At 37.4% G+C, this 26,284-nt stretch overlaps 1 protein-coding gene across 12 annotated transcripts in view; it reads right to left on the reverse strand.

Annotated features, from left to right (window-relative positions):
• Window positions 1–223: 223 nt before the first annotated feature.
• Window positions 224–26,284, reverse strand: part of LOC139977761 (adhesion G protein-coupled receptor L2-like) — a 102,392-nt gene continuing 76,331 nt past the window's right edge. For 4 of the 12 annotated variants that reach the window (XM_071987400.1, XM_071987412.1, XM_071987410.1 and 1 more), the window contains 8 exons: window positions 23,742–23,825; window positions 22,293–22,328; window positions 19,921–19,950; window positions 17,779–17,817; window positions 15,245–15,413; window positions 14,972–15,100; window positions 13,849–13,948; window positions 224–5,482 (listed from right to left, as the gene is read on the reverse strand). In XM_071987400.1, the coding sequence (XP_071843501.1) occupies window positions 4,635–5,482; window positions 13,849–13,948; window positions 14,972–15,100; window positions 15,245–15,413; window positions 17,779–17,817; window positions 19,921–19,950; window positions 22,293–22,328; window positions 23,742–23,825 (1,435 nt within the window). In that variant the 3' untranslated portion in view covers window positions 224–4,634. Of the gene's footprint in view, window positions 5,483–11,072; window positions 11,159–13,848; window positions 13,949–14,971; window positions 15,101–15,244; window positions 15,414–17,778; window positions 17,818–19,920; window positions 19,951–22,292; window positions 22,329–23,741; window positions 23,826–26,284 lie in introns of all 12 variants that reach the window. The other 8 variants (XM_071987475.1, XM_071987427.1, XM_071987418.1 and 5 more) reach the window with 8 other exon arrangements.

Here is a 26,284-nt window from a genome sequence, read left to right on the forward strand (position 1 = left end):
TTTCATTTCTGTCTGCATTTTGTAGCAATAAGAAAAAAACTTCACTTGCAAGCAACGGAAAGTTAACTTTTTCACAGGGCGGCACACGGTTTGGGGCGAGTCTTCAATGCCTTTAAACCCATTCCCCACCCCACCTCTTACCCGTCACCACTCCTTCAACCCATTCCCCACCCCACCGCCTCTAAACGACACACAGACAAAGTAAGTACAATGCAGATGAAGATTGAGGAAATTCATGTATTAACAATTCATGCTCAGGATATTTTTAAATTCTTTTTAAGGAAAAGCTTTGTTATTGATATTACAAACCAAATATAAATTTTGCAAAAAGAAAATAACGTAAGAGAATGTCACAGAAAAGAACAAACAAACAACAGTATCTAATTAATGTTTACTCAGTGACCCCTTGACATGCATACTGAATATTCAGTGCTTTTGAATAGCGACGTAATCATGGAAGAACAATGAATGTACTTTGGTGGGATACTGTTATAGAGCATATATGCATAGTCAATAATCTTTGAAACTTTAAAAACATGAATACCAATATTTAACTATGAATGAAAAAAGAAAGTTCTCCTGAATGGTCTATTACCTCAGGAGACATATAAGATGCATGGAGGAGGGGAGAGGGGGGGGAGGGGTAAGGACTTTTCCTATGTGACTATTGTTATCACATCAGCTTCTGTGTCAAGAATGATCATTGGCACAAAAATTAAGTTGAATATGTTATAAATCACTAACGTTTCCAGATAATGTTTCCTTCTTAACCACCTTTATTATCAGTGTTTGGGAAATCATTCTTTTCACAAAAGAGACTAATCAACCAAAGTCGCTGACTATATGAGCTTCTGTTCAATACTAGAAGTATAACATTCAAGGGAAATACAACCAAAGGAAAACTCTCCCCTTCTGATTTTGGGGGTGGGGGGGGGGGTGGGGTGTGGGTGTCAAGCGTGTTGTCAAGGCAACACGATCGACCTAGACTTTGGCATTAACAGACCGAAACATGCACACTGACTGCGCGGTGTCTTTTACTAAAACCGTTTAAACCTTCAGAGCCCACATTTTGCATATTGATTTATATTGTATCATTTTGAATCATTTATGAAGTATATTCAGGAATGATTACTCTGTATCTTCGTGTATCAACACACCGATACAAAATAGATGTATTATTCTTCATAATATCAATCCCTTATCGCCATTGGTTCACGCTATCCCAGTAAGATCCACACACTATATAATAATACATAACACAATAATTGCGTATTAAACTTAACAGCTCTCGGACTAAACCACTTTCATCCCCTTTTTTTATGTTTTATAATATCAAAATTGTACTGGCAGTTTCAAAATATTATAAATAACTCTATAAACTTTCCATTCCTTTCCTACTAAAAATAAAAGCAAGGAAACAAAAGAGCAAAGGAAGAAATAGGCAAAATTTAAAGGAATTAGCAAAGATAACAGAACTTTACTTAGGTCATTAATACCCAATTTACCTCTTCTTTTTTTCTGAAAGAAGTGATATATTTTTACCTTTTGATTAATTTCATTCAACCCATCAAAGTATTTTTGCCTAAACAACATGTCTGATGACATGAGTGTGTTAAGTTTCCAACTGACAGGAGACTTAATAAACACATTAAGACAAGTGGAGGGTGGTAGTGGTCATTGGTATTCTGTGCTGACCTAACATATGTCAAATAATGGCCAGTCATAACAAAACTTTCAATAAAGCATTTTACTGCCACTATCAAACCATCTCCCCCACCCCCACTCCCCTGCTCCCCCACTCAACATCAACATAATTTGTTCTAAGTGAAAGATTCCTGTGAATACTCTACAAATGGACAGTCGTGTCCACTTATCTCCAGAAAATTAAATTTCAAAATTGTTTAGCAGTCTAAATACGAAAGGCAATACTAGTGACCTTGAAATTGAAATGTATATATTTATTTACTTTTTGTTAAACCAAAATTAATTGCCAGGTTCTTGCCAAAGAGGATATTATATGCTCTGTAATGAACTTTTGCGCTATACTAAACATTTGCTTGCTTGCTTCTGCATTATACATCTTTCTCATAAATAACCTATGAACTATTTTTTTTCTGTACACGTGAGACTCAATCTCTCTTCTTCTCTACAAGGTGAAATAAAAAGTCTTAAAACCAAAAAGTTTTAAACTGACGAGATGCCCAGCACCCTCTTTTCCAACCGAAAAGACAAGAAAACGTAAAGAAAAAAACAAGGAAGAAAGAAAGAAGGCAACTAAATGTCTCCTCTCTTTGTAAAAACTATTCACAGAAATTTCTACCATGTATAAAGCTAAACAGGAGGAATAAAGCATTAACGTATTAACAAACCTGACAGCACATTTTGAGCAAAATATTTGGAACTGTTTCTAGTAAGTTTTTAATGAGCAAAACTGTGCATTTGAATACAAAATGTTATAAAAAAGAAAAATGCGAAAAGAAATTTTCATATTATAAAATATATTTAAAATGCATTTCATGCATCACAATAACAAGAAATATATAAACACCTTAGATACTATATTTTGATTCAGGCAAAGTAAAGGTTAAGAATTAACTCATATGTTCCACAGGAAGATATGTATCATGAACGATAAATGAGTTTAAACCAGATCACTGTATGTTGCTTCAACGATGCTGCAAATCTACCTATATAGGACACTTCTTGGATTACCCAAATCTGTGTTACCTCAATAATGGATTTACCCAGCTCAATGTATGTTACCTCAACAGTGCTGGAGCAGGTTGTACATTGGACACTGTGGGTTTACCTAATTCCATCTATGTTACCTATAAAACACAATACCAAGTAAATGTAGGTACATTGGACACTGTGGGTTTACCCAGATCAATGTATGTTACCTATTAAAAACGATACCTAGTAATGTAGGTACATTGGACACTGTGGGTTTACCCAGATCAATGTATGTTACTTATTAAAAACGATACCAAGTAATGTAGGTACATTGGATACTGTGGGTTCACCTAGTTCCATCTATGTAACCTATTAAAAACGATACCAGTAATGTACAGTAGGTACATAGGACACTGTGGGTTTACCCAGATCAATGTATGTTACCCATTAAAAACGATACCAAGTAGGTGCATTGGACACTGTGGGTTTACCTAGATCAATGTGTCTTTACTTCACTGATGCAGAAGAATATATGCACATTGGACACACTCTGAATATATTTTAACCAGATCAATGGTTTTCTTTATACCTAAAATGATGCTAAGAAAACTAGGTACATTCAAGTAGATGGATTTACCCATATCAGTGTATGCTTATTCCTCTATGATAATATTTATGGAATTTAATCAAGTGAAACGTTTCGGTTAAAGGCCTCAATGTTTGGAAATTGACAGCCAAGGAGGACAGGTCCCCTATTGGAGTTAACCCAAATCAATAAGTAACCCTCAAATTATATCATGTTGTTTTGCTGTTAACAATGTAAAGTTACACAAGTAACAGTAATAAGACACAGGCAAGTGTCATCACTGACAGAAACATTACTGTCTGATTAGGCCTACTTGTAATCCACCAAGATCAGACTGTACATGTTGGTCATTATCTATCTATCCATCTCTACTAGAGATGATTAACTTTTTACCAGCTGCATAAGCTTTGAGTTTTTCTCTACAGAAGGCAACAGCAGCAGCAGCATTGGTTGTGGTGGTGTCAATACAAACATCGACGGCAGTCAGCGACTGGACACAGAGCACGTGACAGAGCGTGATGGATGTAAAATCATATGAACGCCATTAGCTCAGACATCACGTGATACTTCACTGTCACAACGTAAAGACAGTGAAGATATGCACGCTGAGTTATTGGTTGATTGCAGCACAAAATAGAAAAATGAAAGAAAACAAATTCAGGAAGAAAGCAAAAAGGAATGGGAGGGGGAGGAGGATGGGTGGGGGTGGTTGGGAGAGGGGGGTCTGCAGGAAACTCAGGAAGCTGATCAAGATTGAAGGTTGTGATCTTTGACACTGATTGGGCCCTGCATTATTTTAATGCATGTTATATCCTTTGCCCATTTCCATGAGTGACAAGGGCTCGATGTTAGTATATTTATGCCACCTGTCAACCATCCGTCTTAAGAGGAGAGATGAGAAACTTTTCTCTGTTTTTTTTTACAATCTTCATTGGGAAAACTAATCAAGCTAAGAATGAATAAAACCAACAGATGGATAGAAATACTGGCTAACAGACAGAGGAATTATGTCAATCTGGTTTTGTCCTAAACAACCTTTTCATTTTCTTTTTACCTTTTGATAAGTTCATTCCAAAGTTGGTGGTTGAATGAAGCTGGCAAATTTTGAAAGATAGAGAAAAATGCAGAACCAAATTTAATAAAACTCTGACGAGTTCAAGGTCGACAGTCGATGAATTTTGCCGGTCGGTCTCATCGATAATACTCGGCAACTGGTATAAATCCGTACATTTTCTTTGGAATTCGTTTCGTCTTCTTGCGCGATAGGTCCAACGTGATCGGGTCGGTCGCCCAGGAATGACCTCTGCCTCACCAGATTTCAAACTGTACTTTTGTATTTCAGATATAGTTTAGTATAAATCGTACACCAGATCTCTCATATCATTGTTTCTATCCTTGAGAATGTCTGTGGAACGTAAAGTTCTGCCTCTGAAGAAGTCGCTGGGTTCCTTCTCCTACCGGCGTCGCTGTACGCCCTCCTGGCTTTCGCCTCGCCAACTCCCACCGACGAGTGAGATTTCTTCGGCAGGGACAGAAAGTTGGGTTTATTGCTGCCCTCCGGCGGTACTTCGTTGAACTGCGCCCGCCGCCCTGGGACAGGGTAGACCAGGTCGGGCATGCTGGTGTGGTTCGGATGGGCGGCGCTGGCTGGGTTTGGAAAGATGTGCGCCTTGGATGGCTCGTCGGGGGTGATGACCGGGGACCCTGGACACATCTGTTCGCTAGAGGCACTGCTCCTGTCCGATTCACTGTGAGATGCCCCGATGCCCGACTCCCTGTGGATCTGTAGGTCCTCTTTACGCAGCGGTTTGACGGTGGCCAGATTAGGATGGCTCCTCTGGACGTGGTACGATATCGAAGGTAGGCACTCGCTGTCGGGACTAGCTGGTTGCGAGTCGATACCAGACTCTCTCAACGGGGTATCCTTCTCTCTCTGCAACGCTTCCATGGAAGCCGTGACCAGATCCGTCTTTGAAAAGCGAGCCAGGTCGCCGCTGGCATTGTCCACGACGACCACGGAGGGTTTGTCGTTCCAGGTGGGGTGACCCTCCAGCTCCAGACCAATACCCTCGTCGTGGACCTGGCTCCCGTTCCTGCTGTTACCCTCCGCCTCTATGGAGATGCTGGTGGGCATGAACGCATTGTCGGGCACCTCCTCGTAATCATAAGATTCCACATGGTCTGAGTCAATGGGTGGGGGGCTTTGGATGGGCATGTATTCACCTGTAAAATGGAAAAAATAAAAAAATTAATTACAAGAATTGATTTAGAGTAAATAAAACCAAATCAAAAAGAATCTGAAAAGAAAAAAAATCAATAACAAAAATATCCTGAATACTACAGAGTAAATTTGCTCCCAATATTCTAACATTCCAGCCATATTAGTTATTAACTATTAATAATTATGACCATCTGAAAAACAGCTAGTACAGTGAACTTGAGTATCTAGAAAGAAAGCTTCTGGCAATTGATATGGAAAGCAAATAGGTAAATCAAGTTTGAAAAGTTTGAACTATTATTAAATACATCGATTAACTGAAATCGTTTTGTTTTCCACCCCCCAACCCCAACCCCCCTCGCCCATCCCACCTCCAGAACAACACCAGCCCCTTAGGTCAAGCAATGATGCAATCTTCAGAAGGACTATTCTAAAGTTTTAATCTGTCTGTCAATCCCATTCAAGCTATTGTTCCTTCAATACAAAGACCAAATAGACCTATATATTATCGTTTTTTTTTATCTTTTCATAGAAATTATAGAAACAATTTTCAGATCTAGCGAGTTAAGATATGTGAGCTAAAAAAGTTTGTACATGAAATCTACAAGATGCTACACCCGATACTTTGCAAATGGCATAGCCAGGGGTTCCAGGGGCAGAGTAAGGGGTGGTGTAGGGTATTGAGAAAGTGGGTATCCATTCCTCTTATCAACATTACAATTGTACCGCATATAGGCAAAACCACATTCCATGTGATTTCTACGATGAAAAATGACCAAAAGCAATATGGCTCATTCACCCTGGAACACCACTGCTTCATGCATGTAAAACCATGTAAGGTTCCATTCTTTGCTATAATGGATGTCACACAGCAGAGAGAATATACAGTATACAACAGCAGCCCACTACATGTGCCAAAACTGCCATGCTTGGCCATTAAATCACTACTACTGTAACCCCTCGCTACAAACATATTAAGATCATGCTTTCCAATAACTACAACTCTGGTATTCAAAGTTGGGGGAGGGGGTTGTCGCAACCCTCTCTGGGCCGCCAAATTCATTTGAGGCCACCGCCAAAGAAAACCCCCACAAATTGTTCATATTTGTAGCATAAAGAAATGGCAAAATCTTAACATAAATTACTTTAAAAAAAGGTGGGGGGAGGGGTATACTTCCTTCCCGGTATACCTGTTCCCCGTGCCAGAGCATTGGCCACTAGTGGTTACCCCAAGCTTAGGATGGTACAAATTGTGGTCACAAAGCAACAAAAAGAAAAGTTTGAATACCAGGCATCTACAGCATAAAGTTGGTTAATACAAAACCAATCTTCCAAACAACTATCTAAAACAACATGAGAGGGTGTTTGGGGTGCAAAACAAAAATGTGCATCTTCTCGTGCTCATTAAAAAAATAAAGCATACTTTTTCATTCAAGTTACACCACGACTCCATCTTGACGTCATATGAACAGAAACAAATGGATTCCGTTGTCTTGCTGCGTTTGCATTTCTGTTTTGTTATCTCAGATCGTTTTATAGACCATGGATTCTGAAGCACAACAGCTGGCATCTTCCCCCAAAACAAGTTCAATATTGCTCAGTCATTCAGAGGAAATTGGCTCACATGGCTCAACAGGATATGCAGGTATCATACACTATAATCTGTCCTGTATTTTTCTTCCAATAGAGTCGCTTCATCATGTTTCACATAAATTTAACCAATGCTATAATTTTAAACTTGCGTCATTTGAAAAACCAATACGGTGACTGTGTATGGCTCTAGTGCAATGTGACCTCAATGAGCCAAAAAATTTTCACGAAAGTATTAGCCCATGAGACATGATGTAAACCAATATAGAGATGCCATAAGAGCTGCACGGTGACAGCTATTAATCCAACTTACATAAACTTATAAGATGTGCGAATAAATTGAAAGGGTAACATCTGCTGTTGCATATTCATCTGTATCTTCTATGACAAAATTTGTAGACAATGATCTTCTAATTACTGTGTTAATTTTTGGGGTGAAACAGGTCTACTTCTTTCAGTTTTTTTTTTACTTTGGAGGATTTTTTGATAAGTGCATTTTATGTGCATCCAGTTTGTTTTTATAAAGCAAGTGTAACGAAAAACTAAAACAGAAATATCAACCACCACAGCTAGAACATATAGGGTAATGTACATAATACCATACATAAGCTCCCCTCATGAAGCCTTTCTTAATTAGGGGGTTGGGGGTTAATGTTACTCAAATTATTACCAAAAAATTACTTCAGCATCACTCCCAAAATCACATAATTTTTGTTTTACATACTGCATATTTTGATTGCTCTAGGTGCCTGCATCACTATGACAACCCAAAGATTTCTCTTCATAACCAAACAAACTTAGGGAAGCCTCGCAAATCTAACCGCCATGTCCGGGCCGGTGGATTTTTCCGCGGCTATAATGAGCACAGCCACAAGCAGATAATGAGTCACACTTGAGTGCACACTCTCTCCAAACCACCCTCCACGCTTTACAGTTACATTCACAGCCGCGGTCAAGTTTTTACTAAGCCGATTTGAACACAATAGTGAGTTGAACAAAACATCATAGCTAAGTCTCAAGGTATTCAAACGTTTCAAAAAGATAGTATGTTTATACGCCGTATTTTATCCTACTGCAGAAGCAAAACTTCTGTGAAAAATAAGTAAGGAAATGTGAATTTACACTGCAGGAATCTAAAATGCTATCTTTCTTATTTTCCCAGTCGGCCAAGTAGGAACAAAAAGTTTTGTTGCCTTTTGCAAGGACATTAAGTTTCCCGAATTTTTAAGATTTAAAAATCTAAAAAACTGAAATCACAATCTCACTTCTTGTACACGTGCACATAAGCGTGAACCAGAGCCTAACATACGGGATGACTTTAGAATAATCCTACTAAGTTGTAGAACAGGACCTAAACTACCTAGCTAGGTGAAAAAAAAATCGGTTGACTGTAGGGAATCTTTCGCACTCCAGCGAATCTGTACTTTTTTTAGCCAGCTAGATCGTAGACATCATGAGGATTGAACAAATGACGATAATTTCTTGTGAAAGAAATTAGAAATAAATGTGGAAAAAATGCGATTATCCTTTCTCCGTTTTAAGTGTAAATGTTATTCTAGCATTCCATGGTTAAGAAAGTTGAAAGAAATAAAGTTTATCAACTTCATTTACTGACTTTTGAACTTCGTAAAAAAAAAACGTCTTTTACTATTCTGAAAATCTCTAGAGAAATTAGCAATTGTGTGCGAACAGTAAGTTGGTGCACCTTTCAAATTTTACGAAAGATCGAGCAAAATACTTTCGAAAAATTCACGCGAAACTGGCATATCGTGCTAAATGCAACTAATGTCATGTAGACAAGGCTCTAGTACACCCATTTATGAATAAACCATACGACCACATCTGGCGGGGGAAAAAGAAAGTATTTTCTAGAATTTCCACCAAAATAAAAAAAACGAAAAATTAATATCCTACCATAGTTAAGTGTATAGTAAATAGCCTAACCACTTCGCCGGTTACGGATCTCACGTAACAACAAAAAACACAACCAATTGTATTTTGCGAAGTTGAAGTTTTCTACAAGGACATGGAAACAATATTTAGCATTCAGTTAATCATGCCAAGTGGCATAAAACATGGGATTAAAATTTTTACTTTCATAAAGATAGCCATACTGTAGCTATTGGGGCCTTGATATCGTGCTATGTCTGTATGGTATAGACTCGTGTATCATGGGGAATAGAATGTTTTGTTCATGCGGAGGAGTCGGTTGGCTTGAGGTGTGTTTTACTTACCTTAATGTTACGGGATATATACTTTTCTTGAACGTCTAAGATAATATTTCGCATAACTTTACCGATCCTTTACTGACTTACTTAATTCTAGAGTGGAGCCAAAATAGATTACTCCATGAAAAGTTTTTTGGAAACGTGCCAAAAATTTTTACAAACAGGTGTTAGAAAATTGGGAAAATTCGCAGCCCATGTACAGTATGCCTACGATGATATTTAAGTAGGGGTAAACACTGCAGTTGTAAACTGATGTACGTATAGTAAAATTTTCACCGAATAGTAACTTATATCTCTAACCACATGGCAGCCTAACACACTAAGTCAATGGGAAAATCAAGTCTTCTTCCATCTGTTTATTCGTTGAATTTGTGTCGCAGTTAGCTTCAGAGATCAACGTTACGGTCGATGTTCTCTCTTTAACATACATATGTGGCATAGCTTAACTATTGTTTTGTTTAAATTCTGGTTTGTCAATATGGGTTTTCTGAAGTTCTTGGGGGCATATATTTAATGCAATGGCTGATTCAGTTTTTAATCCATAGTTACGTACCACTCGTTGAACAAGGCTCATAATGTATAGGTCCAGGTAAAGGCTGCTTTTATCGAACTTTCGAGTAGCGGAGTTTCACAATTGTTCCTAAGAGACCCAAGAAATTTTATTTGTGAGGTTTGATAACGTGGAAGATTTGCAAGAATTATATAAAGTACTGAATCTCGGACATTTGGTAGTGGCGGATTTTAGTGTATAAGTCACTTTGCAACATAAACTACCGCTCTATTGACTGTCAAAACCGCAAAAGTTAATCCGGTCACTTGGCCAAGTTTGCTCATTGTTTGTGAAGAATAACCAGCCTTGTGTTGTCAGGGCGCTGTGCTCATTACTCCGGCTGGCAACCAGCGTGTGTGCATTCAACCATGGGACCAATATGCACATGCATAATGAGCAAGGGGTGCGAGATTTCCGCCGGCCCGGAACCGGCGGTTAGATTTGCGAGGCTTCCCTTAACATATCCAATGAACATTTCTAGCAGATTGAAAGACATGTTTTAATAAACTGCTTGCAATGAAAAACTGTGTAGTTTGAGCAGCAACAGAGGTCATTCTAGGGCATGTACAGCAACAGAGGTCATTCCAAGGCATGTACAGCAACAGAGGTCATTGTAGGGCATGTACAGCAACAGAGGTCATTCTTGGGCATGTACAGGAACAGAGGTCATTGTAGGGCATGTATAGCAACAGAGGAAAAACACAACCTTTAACTTACCAAGATCTACATTAAAGACTACAGATGGAACCAGGCAGACTAATATAGACATTTTCAAGATACGGTAATGATCAACAAAAATAATACCAGCAAATCAAGCAGGTACTTTCAATCTATTCTGTCACAACTCAAAACACATATTTTCATATTCTTGAGTTATTTTGATAGGTTGATAGATTAAGGATTTTTTTTTGTGATGGATTAAGGATGCTTCACGGTTTTCTTCCCTGCACAGTAAACTGTAAAAACTTTCAACATAAAATTTGTGCCAAGTGCATGGCCTTGTGGCCTGGTATTAGCAACATTTTTAAAACAAGTAATGTTAAAAAAAAAAAAAAACTTAAAAAAACTTAAAAAAAAAAACTATGGAAGAACTACCACCAGCAATGTTAGTAAAAGCTGTTAATGAAATACAGGCAATGAATTAAAAGCAATATAAACAAAAGAAAAAGAGAGAACAAAAACAAAGAAGATGGATGGATGCTAATGGAAGTAAACAGCAAATATTACATTTCTAATAATACAGGAAAGTCTCCACCACTACTTGATATCAGAGGTAGTCGGCTGGGTGGTGGTGGTGCTACCCTGGCATCCACCTGATGAGAAAAGGGTAAGTTTGAATGAAAGCTGTTAGTCAAGGAATGAAGCTAAACGCTAAATGACACTACCATGGTATCAAATCCATTCTCTCTCTCGTATGTGATGGTCTTTTTCCTTTCAAATAAAACACATATGTAAATTTATTTATTTTCTTCTTTCTTTGTTTGATTTTTCTGTTACTGTTACTGTTGTTGTAGTACTTTGCTGCGTGTGAGGGGTGAGTCTATCATAAAAAACAACATGTAAGTAACTTGAAGTGTTTGTGACAGCTTGTATCATATAACAACCAAGGTTTTATTTACTGTACAGTTAAGTTCCCCCTTTTCACACAAAGTTGGCCTACGGAACTATTTAATACCCGAAATGTGTACATACTGTAAGCTCCACCAATCCTCCAAAACACAATAAAGTCTAGTTTATAGATCAAAGACAGTTGTGTAAACAAGCTCTCTATCATCCTCAAAGTCCTTCAATCGCGATACAAAGCTAACACTCGCGCACTCAAACTTTAACCGACTTTACACAGCCCTGCTGCAGTGTGTGTTTGTAATTCAGACACTCTCTATGACAACCAAGGCTTTTAGATCAGTCAAACAACGAACCATGTTTTCTTCACGTTCACCAACATAATGCTATTACATCACTTTAAGGGTTCTGAAGTTTGAACTCATCAAGGTATCTTCCTTGTTTCATTGTCTCTGCTAATTGTCTCTGCTAATTGCAGATAGCGACCAAGTGTCAAATCATTAGCATGGTGGTTCCCGTAGCATTCACGTAAAGATTTACCACAAAATGTGATATGCTATCAGAGCAGATTACTGAACCTACTTCTAGACTTGTCAGAGGTATTGTAACTTTTTACAATAGGAATTTAGTTTTTAACTTTTGTGAGGTACTATTGTTTTTGTTACTAGAGTTGAAATGAGTGGAATCATAGTGATATCATTTTCCTCATCGTTGTCATAGAAACTGTACTAAGTATACAAGAAGTCCATCGCGGTCAGATCTCCAATATGAGAAAGGAGAGTTGTCTCAAATAGACACTTCAATTTAACGTTGAGTCATTTACCGGTGATTTTCACCGGTCATCATATTATCTCTCTCTTGGGGACGAGGGGTGTTTTTTTTTGGGGGGGGGCTGTTCGGGTCATTTCACTATTGAAATTTAGTGACACAGGTCATGTCTCATTAAAACACTGTGAGAAAGCTTGATATGTACTGTTCAGCTATTGTTAGTTTGTTAAGCTGAGCTGAGCTTAGATGAGAGTAATGGATGGATTATGGTATGACAACATGATGAAAGTCCCTTTGATGGGGAAGGGGGTGGGGGAGGGGGGTGGGTAGGAGTGACCTTGAAGTTATAGAAATCAAATAAAAAGATAAAGAACAAAAGACATTGATAAACAGAAAGAAAGGAAACCGTTGATACGTTCATCTGCTTAGATTAAGATGCATGTTAGTGTGTGTTATGGAGATTGCTATTGTCTGTATCTGATTATGATTTAGGAATGCAGCATTTTATCTTTCTATGGCAGGTTGTTGATTGGTTATAGAACTCATGGATTAAATAATGAACTAATGGTTTATGCAGAGTATCAAAGCAGGTTAATTCCTGTAATCTAACTGGGTTAATTTAGCCATGACTGGGTTAATTAACTAATTCCCTTGTGTTCCAACACTTTTATTGTCCATACAAAATCAACCTCAAGGTTTCAATAATAAGTTGCGATACTAACTTCCAAGTTTGGATTGCATTGTTCATACATAATGGACTTCATGGTTACTATACTAAGCTCCAATCTTGCATTGCTCATATATAATGGACTTCGTAGTTTCAATACTAAGTTACGAAACTAACTTCCAATCTTCCATTGTTAAAACATAATTGAATTCACGGTTTCAATACTAAGTTCCAATACTAACTTCCACTCTTACATTGTTCACACATAATGGACATCATAGTTTCAATACTAAGTTCCAATACTAACTTCCAATCTTACATTGTTCACACATAATGGACATCATAGTTTCAATACTAAGTTCCAATACTAACTTCCAATCTTACATTGTTCACACATAATGGACTTCATAGTTTCAATACTAACTTCCAATACTAACTTCCAATCTTGCATTGTTCATATATAATGGACTCAATTGGTCACACATATAATCGATCTCATTACAATCACTGCATATGCGAAACAGTTAAAACGAGATGCTGATACACAATCAATGTTACAGGCTGGATTTAATCTCTCCGCATAAATAAAATATTAAAAAAAATAATTGGAAAGTCAGAAACATCCTTGATAAATGTCAGATATACAAACGAGAAAATTACTTGTCGCAAACGAGAAAAGTGGTCCAACTTTCTCTTGCTTTCTGTATTTCTACTACCTTGAAAGCCAACTTGACGAGTGTGTGATATTGCTTGCAGTATGTGGACAAAGACCAAACCCTTACAAATCTGTGTGTCATTTACATATGAATCCTTCCAGGTTAGCATATGACAATTTCTGTACTTGCATTCCATTGATACAGAACAATCTTTATCAACTCCGGATAACTTTGTATACCATGGAAAATAATAGAAACGTTTACAATCGATGACGTCATAACATATCTGACCCTTTTGTGTGTGTGTTGAGGTTCAATAGTTTAATGTCTTAATTTCGTCTCAACTTACCCGAGAATCTACACGCTGAGGATGAGGAGTGGTTCCGTTGATCGAAACTGTAAGATCCTGTGGTGTTGCTCAGGCGTTTGCTATCTCCTGCACGCCCCCTCTGTTGAAAGATGATAAAAGTGAAGTGTGAACTACTTTGCAATGTATTACTCCTACTCCGGCTTTACGAGATCGTTCCACACAACTGTAGCGGAAGATTAGTCATCTAAAACGGGGAAAATCTTTAATCTCCTGGAACTGAAGAGCCAACCAGATTAGCGTGATGATGTAGAAACTCAACTGAACCAGCTACCAAAGTTGATCATAACAATGAAGACTGACAACGGTTGGTTTGGCTTGAATACTTTTAACGATAACAAACATAACCATCAGAAGGTGGAGAAGAACTCTTGTAGGGAATCTCAATGAGAGCTGCATCTGTAAGGCTATCAACCTAAATGACCCAGGATTGTTACAATCAATGCTGAAATCTGTCTAGGTCCTGTAGGGACAAGATGCAATTTATTCTGGTCTTACATCCCCGGTGGATTCTGTATCCTTGTTGAAAGCTTTCCACAAAACCGCAACAACGGAGTTTCTTCCTGAAGGTTGGACTCAAATGCTCTACATTTTTGGGGGGGAAATATAATCTTTTATTTACAAATTTCAAACTATCTGCACAACCCAAGACATCAGGCCTAAAAAAGTGGACTTCACTGCTTTTCAAGTTTGGTAGCTGTTACCCTCTTTCCCCCTTTTTCACCCTGTGTTACCCAATTTCACACTCTGTTACCCTCTTTCACCATCTGGTACCCTCTTTCACCCTCTGGTACCTTCTTTCACCCTCCGGTACCCTGTTACCCTCTTTCATCCTCTGTTAAGCTCTTTCATCCCCTGTTACCCTCTTTCACCCTCTGTTACCCTCTTTCACGCTCCGTTACCCTCTTTCACTTATGGTGTCAAAACACTGCAGTGAGGATAACAACACAATTAGGGTTATTTCTTACAGGTGGAATTGAAACCCTCCACATTTTACGGGATGGGGCGCTTCCTTCTTAACACCTGAATCCTACTAAATGAGAATCATATACAAGATGGATTCCGAGCGATTGAAAATAGACGACGAGCATAAAGGATGACTCACCCCTGAGGAGGAGGATCTGAACGACTGCTGTTGGTTTGAGTTGCTGGTGAATACTCCTCCGTAGTTGTCACGGATACAAGCTGGAAGCCAGGTACTGTTACGAATGTACCGTCTGTACTCCTTACGAACCTTGAAAGATCAAAATTGAGAGTTTGACGTGACTAGAGAGTACAGTTACACACAAGAAGGAAGGTGGAAATAAAACACACAGAAGGTATAAATGTTTTTTATACTAATTATGTAAACTCTCTTTTTCATAATAAAATGTTTTACCTTATCATTCATGAGACAGTGGAAGAGGAAGATGAACATCCCCTGAAGTACATTGAAGATGGTGAAGATGTAAGCAAAGACGATCATATTGGCGTTGACGTACGCCAGTCCAAACACCCAGGTGATACCCAGGAGACACAGGAGAACCAACGCCCCTCTCAACCAGGACCTATGGAACGATGAAAATCGATAAAATTTGATGTAAATTGAAGGAATATAAAAGACAATATGGACGCAATGATAACTTCATAAGAATTATTAAAATAGCGCAAATTTTAGATACTGTAGATCTCCATGGTGTTGAACAGTATATTGTTTAAGTCACTACATTCCCAGATCCAACAGTAATGAATTCCATTGTTTAAAATTCCACAATCAGTTTTCCATCCTACACATCTTAAAAGTAACAATGGCCACACAAAAATATAAAATAATAATAATCTTTTGTATTTTTGTAATTTGAAGAAACTGGTCAGAAGATTGAAGAATAATTGTTGAGAATGATAAGCAAAAGATTTCGACTCATTTCAACAAATTTTCATATCAAAATTAACTGAAGGGCATTAATTTTGAATTTCACAGTAACAAGAGAGAATTACATAGTTAACCATGATTAAAGCTTGTACCAATGATTTAATCTTAGTCACTAAGACTTAATAGCTAAATGACATGATAAACATGGAATGGATTTCTGCAACATATTATTGCAGCCAAGTTGAAGATAAAATGGGAAAGCTCTCTAGCCTAAACTGTGACAAAAAATCTGTTTTGGATCGTGATATAATTTTTTTGAACTTCAGAAAATGAAAGAAAAGTTGGATATATATGTATAAATGGTGGCAGTTTGAAATGGGATTTTAAAAAGTGAATAAAATAAACATATATAATGTTATAATTATGTTCTCTAATGTTTGCATTAGTCATCATGAAAACCAGATTAATTTTCATGTCCTTGTTTTGAAAGAAAGTTAGTAAGTAACAGTTAAACATGACTGAGCAACAAATTAATATAAAGCTCAAGTCGTAGATTATATCATTAATGTTAGGGAAGGCCAAATTAACATTCTTTGCTTAGAATACCAGAGCAGAGAAGATAAAGTCCATACAAATACAAATTTAATCGATTGGACTTTTTGAAGAATTTAATATCACAGGTTGTGCATCTGAAGGTCTACTTGCATGACATAAGCATTTCTTCATTATTATATTTCACAATTGACTTTGTATATTACAAACTTGAAAAAAGTCAATTTGACAGCTAGACACTATTAACTCACTGAAGGGTCCATATCTGTGTTCCTTATAGCATGGTCATGATAATGATAACAGAGCACTAAGGGCAACCCTGTCACAAGCAAACACAAAACTGTTGACAATTTAGATATGGTATCAGAGATCAAAGGTCATCTCCATGGGCTTGGACGGAATTAAACAGAGTGTTCAAATACAAGACAATAGTCACTACTGGAGTGACCGATTGACTCTTGTCAGATTGTCAACAAGGGTAAACAACTTTAGGAGGAAACATTATCACTAGATTGATCAAAAAGCCATTCAGCTAAGATCCTCTTCTACAGCTCTTCCAAGATATTGCTCAGCTGTAAGAACTTAATAAAACTTGCTCAGTCCAGTTCAGTGGTCAAACAAAGCTATCCTGGTGATTAATTAACCCTGCCACCGAAAAACTATCTTAACAAAACCAAAACCAAACAACAACCCAAAGCAAACCCTGACAAAGCAAAACAGTTTTCAAAATCTGAGTCTGGGCCATGACTGATCTGACATTTCACAGTTGTTAATTAAATAGTAAGCACAGTAAAATGCAATACATGTCTGAATAAACACAGTGTGTCTTGCAAAAAGGAGAGAATTGAAAAAGATGAATTTGACAGGAATGATTTGTGGATTTAAAGAACATGTGATATAAAACTTGTGGTGAGCACAGTTGTATGTAGCAGAAATGGGTGGTACCGAAGATAGTAGGGACGCACCAGACTTTTTATCCCTCTAAATCCCTATAAAAGAAACTGCTGGATTTATTTTAATTTCCAAAAATCCGGCCAGAAATCCCAATTCGGTAAATGCACGGCACATAACTGAAGCAAATTACTACTCACAGTTTTCAGTTTGATTATTTTAGCTAGGCAATCCCAAGATTTCACCCCAACCTCCCCAATCCCTCCCCCCCCAACCCCCAGAAATCTACACAAGGAAACTTAACACTGTCAGGCACATAGCCTTCACCTATCTGAAAAAAAGCCTACTGTATCTACAAAGCTTCAACATCTAAATAACTCCTTGGATACCAAAGAATTTCTAACCACTTCATATTTGGTTTACCGAAAATTTTACGACCCCCTCCCAGCCACTTTGCAGATGCAATAAAACTATCAACTTAACAACAAATAGATGTGAGGGTACTGAAAATTAAAATGACAGACTTTGATACTTTGTGTGAAATAAATGACAGGGTATAATAATAAAATGTGTTGATGAGGAGATTGGCCTGCATGAGGTAAATGGTAATCTTGTACCTGTGTGGTAGTATGAAGTTATTAGATGTCCCATTAAGGCTATAAGAGAAAGGAAGGTAATATAGTTTTAAGGCAGCAGTCTTGGTTACATTAATCGACCTGAGTAATGTAAACGATACACATTCCCTGACTGTCTAAAATTATTGTTTTTTTCATTCTCTGATAAATAACAAACCATCACATTATAATGATGAGCTGTTTTACCCCCTCCCCACATATTCACTTGGCCCCTTCACAAATACTGAACAAAGAAAAAATAAACCTTGATACTTGTCAAGTTCTAACAAAAGGATACATTATCATATACTGTACACACTGTAGAAAGTTAACCCCAAAAACAAATCAGTCCTTTTAACATCTTGGATTTGTCTTCAAAGGTTAACGATTGGCCAATCATATTAAATCAATACAGCGCCCCACAAACCAACCACTCCCCCCTCACCCCCCACTGCCATCCTACCCACCCCCAATACTCCCCCTCCCATTTAACTGTTAAATTCACAGCCATTTGTCAATTACAGCACTATGTTTATTAGTTTAACAATATAACATTAAATGAATTCTTTCCCACTTTTCTGGGCAGCAGGGTAAGAATAAGAAAAGAAACAGTTAAAAGCAGAAATCAAAACACATTTTGTCAGACAAAAAGCTGTGGTATTAACAGAGAAGGGCAGGATAACAATCAAAGACATTTACATAAAGCTGACAGATACAACTTCACAGATAGTGGATTATCATACTTTGAATGAAGGAGACAAACATGGAAACACGCAGGCTTGTATGAAGTCAGGTACATTCAACAGGTTTACTATGTTTTACTATGCTGTAATATCTATAATCTTTGGACAATATATTAATAATAATCATAATAATAATCAGCAGCTAGTTTTACCACATTTAAGCGACCACAAATGTGGGAGAAACTCACAAGGGCTTATGGATTACAGCTTTCAAGGTTGGGTGACTTCCAATTCAACAATTTTATCTCAAATTTTGAATTTTCTCAATTTAGAGAATCATTTCAGATTGAGAGAATCATTTTAGATGTGAAATCATAGATTGCTCTCACATGAAAAATCCCACCTTACTATGACCCGGCCGGGGATCGAACCCGAACCTCCCCATTGCTAAGCCAAATATGGATTCCCCACACACCTCTACCAGAATCCAGGTCTTCTTAATTTACCCGTTCAGGCTTAGAAGTTTACCTATTCGAAGCCACTTGCTATACAGTCGCAAAATGCCAGTGCGTTAAAAATCCACTGGCTGAAATCAAATTCCCACTTGCCTTTAATTACAGAAACACACAAAAGCAACATGAACTTTGCACTGGCAGAAATGTTCAAACACTTTGTCTTCTCTTTACTGGCAAAGAGCCAAATTCACTGGCATTTACTCAGTAAAAACTTGATGTTCACACTCTCAAAATGGGCCTGATGTTCACTAGCTCTCTAAATTTAATCAAATAAATATCCAAAACACAAGAAGTAGATGTAGTAGTTACAAGAGTTGGGTGCATTCATGTCTATGAGTTAATGGACATAATAAAACAACGTCCTTGAGTTCACTGTGTGATGAATGTTTTGTACAAATCTTATGATAACAGACTTGGAATTGTTGGGAAAAGAAGAAAATATAATAAGAAAAACAAAAACAAAAATTCAATGTAAATAATAAAAAGGCTTTTTGCAACATGTAACAGACAGTGAACAAGACAGCAGACTATGAACACATTTTGTTCTTTTTTAGTTGGATATATATTTTCACTTGGAAGTAACTCCCCTGCCTTTTTTTAGGGAAGGGGTTGGGGGGGGGGCCAAGGAACATGCTATGGTTAGCTGAAATTGGTAACTCACAGCAAGTACAATTTTCTGTCCTTCTATACGTTAGTAGAGAAGGATCTTCACCAGAATGAAGAAAGATACATCCCTCCACCAAATATGTTAATGGATTTTGCTTTATATTTTTCACATATTAACATTTTTTTTAAAAAGGGGATACATTTTGGGGTTAAGTAGGATTATTTTTCTTACATTCCATCACCAATATTTATTACGAAATTAAAAGCAAAACACCAAACGGGATACCAGCACCAAGCTCGCTACACACAACCGTTGATTAATGCGTAGATCAAGTACTTACGAGATGTACTCCATACGTGTGTTGCCCACACTAGACAGCCGAAGAAATAAACAGAATAAGGTGAAAGAACGTGAATAATCACAGTCAGTAACAGTTCTCACAAAATGGATTTCAAGATATGAAGAGTTTGAGAAGATAATAAAAGACGGGATGGAGAAAAGGAAAAGTTCTCATCTGGTAGTGAGAAGGAATCGTAGAGTCTTATGTATGGAGATATGGGTCATACTTTCACAAATGTATACTTACCAAAATTCATTTTAGAAACCTGTAGGCCATACAATAAGGAGTATGCTTTATAATAGCAGGGATGTGCTCACACTCGGCGGAACCGGGCGGCTGCGCTCAGCAGTTCTGAATGCCTCCCAGCACAAACAGTATTTTAAACATTTCAGCCTGGCACTTTTTTTATGATAATTTCACAAATTTTACCACAACCAAAATCTGGGAGAATACATGGCACAGAATAGGAAAATAGCACCACCTTTAGCATACTTCATGTGCAAAATTTGTCCAGTGGGGAAGGGGTACCCCACCCAAGAGATCTCTCTCCCAGGGTGTGGATCACACTACCGCACAATCTGCCCGGCACTCAAATATTCCTGAGCACATCCCTGTTATAGTATACATAAGTCTTTTTCAATGTTCTTTATAAGTTTTATGTCATTAGCAGACAACAAAGGTTAGTTTATCCCCTGATACTTTTGCAAAATAATTTGTGAGATGATCCCCTTCCCTAGAAACTGGGAATGAATACTGTCATAGGGAATCTCCCCCTTGACCCTCTCCTTCTGTATTTCTTAATCATTTACTGTTATTACAATTCATTCAACATAACTAACACAATCTAAAATTGTCACAATGCAAACAACAGCAACCGCAAACATCCTGCATATATCTAGACTACTAAGATGTTAGAACTGAATACACAACAAACGCATCAACTACATAACGACCACCACTCAATACGACACACTGAACTACAACCCAGGAAACGAAGCACAATGAATGAACCAGAACATGCAAGTATATATATATATATATATACATTTATCAAGCAACATAGTATCCTACAACTGTGTATATATCTAGATATATATATAGAGATATAAATATTAATATATATATATATATATATATATATATATATTTATTTATATCTATATATATATATATCTATATATATATATATATATATATATATATATATATATATATATATATATATATATTAAAACAAGCACCATAGTACCCGATAACCACATTCCACCAAGGCATAAAATGTCCCATGAAATATCATATGAAGAACCTGGTCGAATATCTTATGAAAAATCTAGTCAAGTTTTCATGAGAAACCAGGTTATTCATACATGACACCCGGTCAAACATACATATGAAGACCTACTGTACTTAACCATCATCAGGTTAGTAGTCAAGTATCACATGAAAAACCTGATGAGAATACCATATGGAAGACCCGGTCAATCTTCATAAGAAACCATGTCAAATTCATTATGAAAAACCTGGTCAAAAAAATTTCCCATGAAAACCTGGTACAAAATAACATGCATGTATCCTATGTAACACTGATTTGACTACATATATTATCTCAAATATCATTCAAGTAAACCAAAGTTGAACAAAGTATTGTCAACATCTACTAAAATGTATGATGCAACTTGTCAGTATAAGGTTATAAACCCAAACACCAAACTGTGTCACTAGACAAGACAAGCATTGTTAAACAACAAATTTAGTCACTACTAGACTTGACATATGTAATCTCCAGTGCCTAAAGAACGTGTAGTTCTCTGAAGTACCTACGTCACCTTGGTGAACTTTTTCTTACAGACCTGTCTGTTTATTTGTCCGTTTAATCATTTTACGACTGTTTTCTCTTCGTATCAAACTAGATTTTTTAACCTGCGACGACTAACAGAAACTCATCAGGGAGGAGAAGCATCTGCCTCTCTGAGATAAGAACCTTAACAGAGTTAAGTCAACAAAGTGTCTGTTGTTATCAGTTAAACCCTACAAAAAACCTCACATCCATACTGCAGTGTGTGTTCTCCTTCCCACAATAGTACATTCACTTTTCCATTCAATCTCCCCTAACTCAATTTCCCCTTGGAAACCCCAAAAAGGTTTGTATACCTCTGTCAAGATTTTAGAGATACAAAGAACATATCCCCCCCCCCGACTGAATTTTGACGAAAGCTTATAAATGCCATCTATGAACACGAAGACTGTCAGACATGCAATTATATATGAATCAAACACATAACCCTACTACAGACACCAGATAACATCAAAGACTGCTGACACCATTCCAGAGAATGATACAGCAGCACTCTTACAATTAGACGTGATCTTACATGAGTTTGTCTGATGGGGTGTAAAGTTGGTCCTCACTTATAGAGAGAACGATTGGAAAAGAAGAAGACAGGAAATCATGAACAAAGTAAGTTGTTAGCAAAAATAGTTGTACAAACAGGAGAAACTTATATAACGACTTGATCCACCCCCCCATCCCCCCCCACCGGTGTCTATACCGTCATCGTTGGCACTAACAACCCAATCGTCAAAGTAAGCTAGTGATGGTATGGAGCCGTTACTTTCATTGGGAATACCGGAGTAGGAGTGGAGTAAATCGCTCATTAACATCGACTTTCTAAGGGACACACCAAGCCACATCCTTATCTAACAAGAAATTGATCAGTTGCTTAAAATAGATCAGATTTAGGAGTTGAGCGGTTTCAGGTCAGCAGGCTACTTTGTCACCCCAAAACTAATGAGTCCAGTATTTATCTTATCTGCAAGACTCAAAGTCCTGCTTACATAGGGTCGGGGGAAGATAAAACAATCATAAAAGTACCTTATCACGTATCTCCTAAATATCACTCTACCATCATTCATGGGATTGTAATTTGTGATAAGGTTAGTGACAGAATCTCCAAATTTGAAATGACAGTAAGGGTTTATTACAAGAGTCTATATAAATGATTAGGCCTAAGCGAGGGACTCCACTCCAGGGCTCGCCCCTGGCAAGCGCGATATACATCTGATGTATCTCTGACAAGACATGCAATGACATAAATCATGCCGGTATTACAAAATATTAAACCACAAACTATAGATGATAATTTTTGTAAACAGAAGCACAGGACTGAAAAAAGAATCAAGCTATAAAAACAAAGCATGAGGTATAAGTTTCAAGTTCCGAAATACGTAACGAAAATAAGGAGGGCTTATTTCCTTCTTAAGTCGCTTTGTTCTTGTGTCCTATGGCCCCCAGCTGGCCCACACGATACAAAGGGCCTTGATATTCTTAACTCTTCTTAATATCACCACCAACAAAAGAAAATTGCAAAAATCCAGTTGTCTGCAATCTACACATAAGGGTGAGATTAATTGAGATGTTTAGTAATTTATGTGGCAACAAACATTTAGGTCAGGAGTATATTTATCACTCAGTCCCTCCCTACTCCATAGATTTTGTTCCAAGCTGAGTTCATTTTCACTCTGTGGAGAGTGAAAATGAACTCATCTTGGAACAAAATCTATCTCTAAGGTGAGCCAATGTCGGGTAGGAAGGGGGTTGGAGGGGTGGAACCCCTAACACTGGAAATACTAAAATATAAAGACTACATTTTCCATGCAGAAAATTAAACATACTTCTCTGACAGTCAGAGTATAACAAACAAAAGGAATCGTAATATGTTTACTAGAGAACTTATTTAAAATTAAAAAGGTTTCAAACAAATTTTGTTGCACAAACATTTAATAACACAACCAATAAATGACTTCATGGATTGTTCTCTTACAAAACCACGTGGAAATTGCCGTCGGGGTGTTGGTCTGGTTGACAGTCACAGGAGGGATTGTCTGCTGGCATGTGGTGTTGTCCACTGATAACAATAACACAATTCAAGAAAGAATGATAGTTTCTTAAAATGGGTTCAAGCCACGGGAGAATCGGACATATAAAGAAACAAGAGGCCGATTGTACGAGGCAAATCCTTTTCCAGAAAATATCTGCCAGTTTAATGCATGAAGAAGATCAGTAACACCCACAATTTAAGAGTGCGAAAAGTTGCCCCAAGTTTTGAAAAGTAGTTGACCCCCCTCTGCCATCCCCGTCCCCACCTCAAAACACCAGTGACCATTATTTGAGTATCTAGCATACTTGGGTACAACACTGCTGACCATTAATTAATAGGTTGGAACTGACAACCCATAGCACCGGATTCATACTAGCATTACACACTTCAGCAAACCCCCTTTTTTTCCCTTCCTTGAACGGACACATAGAAATTTCAGCAGACATAAATTTCAGGAGTTTGAAAAAATTTTCTCGAGATATTAAAAAGGATTCTTCACTGTAGTGACAATGGACACGCACACAACAAAGACACACTTCATACATTCTCTTCTCCTTAAGGCCCCCGTAGGTTCACAATAACTGGCGATGCACTCAGCTGTAAACGCAGCTTGTTGCTTTAAGGGGTAAATGCAGCTTGTTGCTTTAAGGGGTCCACAGCTACGGTAGATCAAAAGAAACAGCTTTTTTGATTTCCACTCAATCATTTCTAATCAATTATGAAACATCATTTGTTTTACATTATCACAGACTATTCTTTTGCTTTATCAAGAAAATCAGTGACTTCATTCCTTTGTACACTTACATTACTGAAATCCTTCTTTGTTTCGTAACAGTCCCTTTATTAATGTATGATCTAATATAGCATTGATAAATAACTTATTCTTCCTTCATGTAGATTTATCGCCCCTGACAATGGAAGAGTCCCTTCAGTCTGATAACAACTGATAAATAATAAGTACCTCACCCAAATCCTTTAATAATAATCCATAACGAAACCCTCCGAGCAACCTTAACGATCAACCAAAATATTTATAACACCACACATTGCTCTACAAGCCCAATAAAGATCCACTCCACAGATATGTACCAAAATATGTCATATATATTTATAAATGATCAATTACTTTATAACTATGATAAAATATATTTTAAGGCCATCCTTCACCTTTCTCTGACATAGCGACAGAAAATGGTAGGCGTCAAGTTGTGGTTGTCACATTGCAAATCTGTCATAAAACATGTTTTAACATTGTGAGGAGATAAGTCTGAGTTGTGACATCATCAATGTCCTCCCCTCCAGATGAAAATGGGTTTAATCCGGAACCATTCCACTATAAATGGATCAAGCAATTACTAAGGCTAATCCAGGCGAAACAAAGGTGCATATTGTAACTTACAACCGACATCTATTTGCGTTACCAAAAACAAGTTTGCGGTGACTCGTCGAGAATGAATAATCAAACAAAAATAAACAACCAAACTAGGAAGGGGCTATTGAGTCCATACTATTTTGGTTGTTTCAAACAGTTAATTGCAGCTAAATCATCATGAATTATCAATAGGTGATAGCAATAACTTGAAAACTTTGCCCATCACCAATCAATTGATGGTGATTTGATCTAAATAAAGGAACCCAATTTTAGAGGAAGACCTGATCCACCAAATGGATTTGATCTATTACATGTTAAAGGCTTGATCTGTTAGTCATCATTTAATTTTACAAAATTTAGGATTCACTATATTCATGAAATGTAGATATGATCCACCATAGGGATTTCTGACTCAGTGATGGAGATTTGACTTACAGATTGGGATCCATTTCAAAATGGAGAATGCATTTAATCTGATCCCTCAACAAAGACTTGATCCATTCATGAACATTTCATTAAACCAGGATTCACTCCTCAATGAATGGAGATCTCATCATCACCATAATGACCTGATCCTTCTGTGAATATTTCATCCCCTTTTTGATCCCTGCTTTTTGTGATTGAAGAACTGATCTACCACTCACACTTGATCCGTTAATGGAAGGTTGATCCATTAACAAATCATTTATTTATCCGTGGGATCTGAATGATTAGAGACCTTACCCACCAATGAGGATCAATGATGAAAATTTGATCCGCCAGTAGCGATCCACTTCACTGGCAGAGACTTGATCTAAAAATACCATTCTGACCTAGTTTCAAGTGTCTGATGCATTCATGAAGCCATTGTGTGTTTTGAAAAGTACACTGGATGAACACAAAACTTGTATTTTTCTTCGGGGGATTACAACATACCAATCCCACCCACCAACCCTTCCTGTGCAAGGAGTCGTAGATATTATCAACATCCTTACAGGAATCATTTACAGTACAAACTCATCTAGTATGTTTGTGTACTATTGTTAGTATTACCTCAAGCATATGTTTGAGAAGAGATAGGTGAGCAATTCAAAACAAACCTTAAATAAAAGGTGTGGTAATTATGTAGATGACG

Source organism: Apostichopus japonicus, chromosome 2 (genome assembly GCF_037975245.1).
Source record: "Apostichopus japonicus isolate 1M-3 chromosome 2, ASM3797524v1, whole genome shotgun sequence".
Taxonomy (NCBI): Eukaryota; Metazoa; Echinodermata; class Holothuroidea; order Aspidochirotida; family Stichopodidae; genus Apostichopus; species Apostichopus japonicus.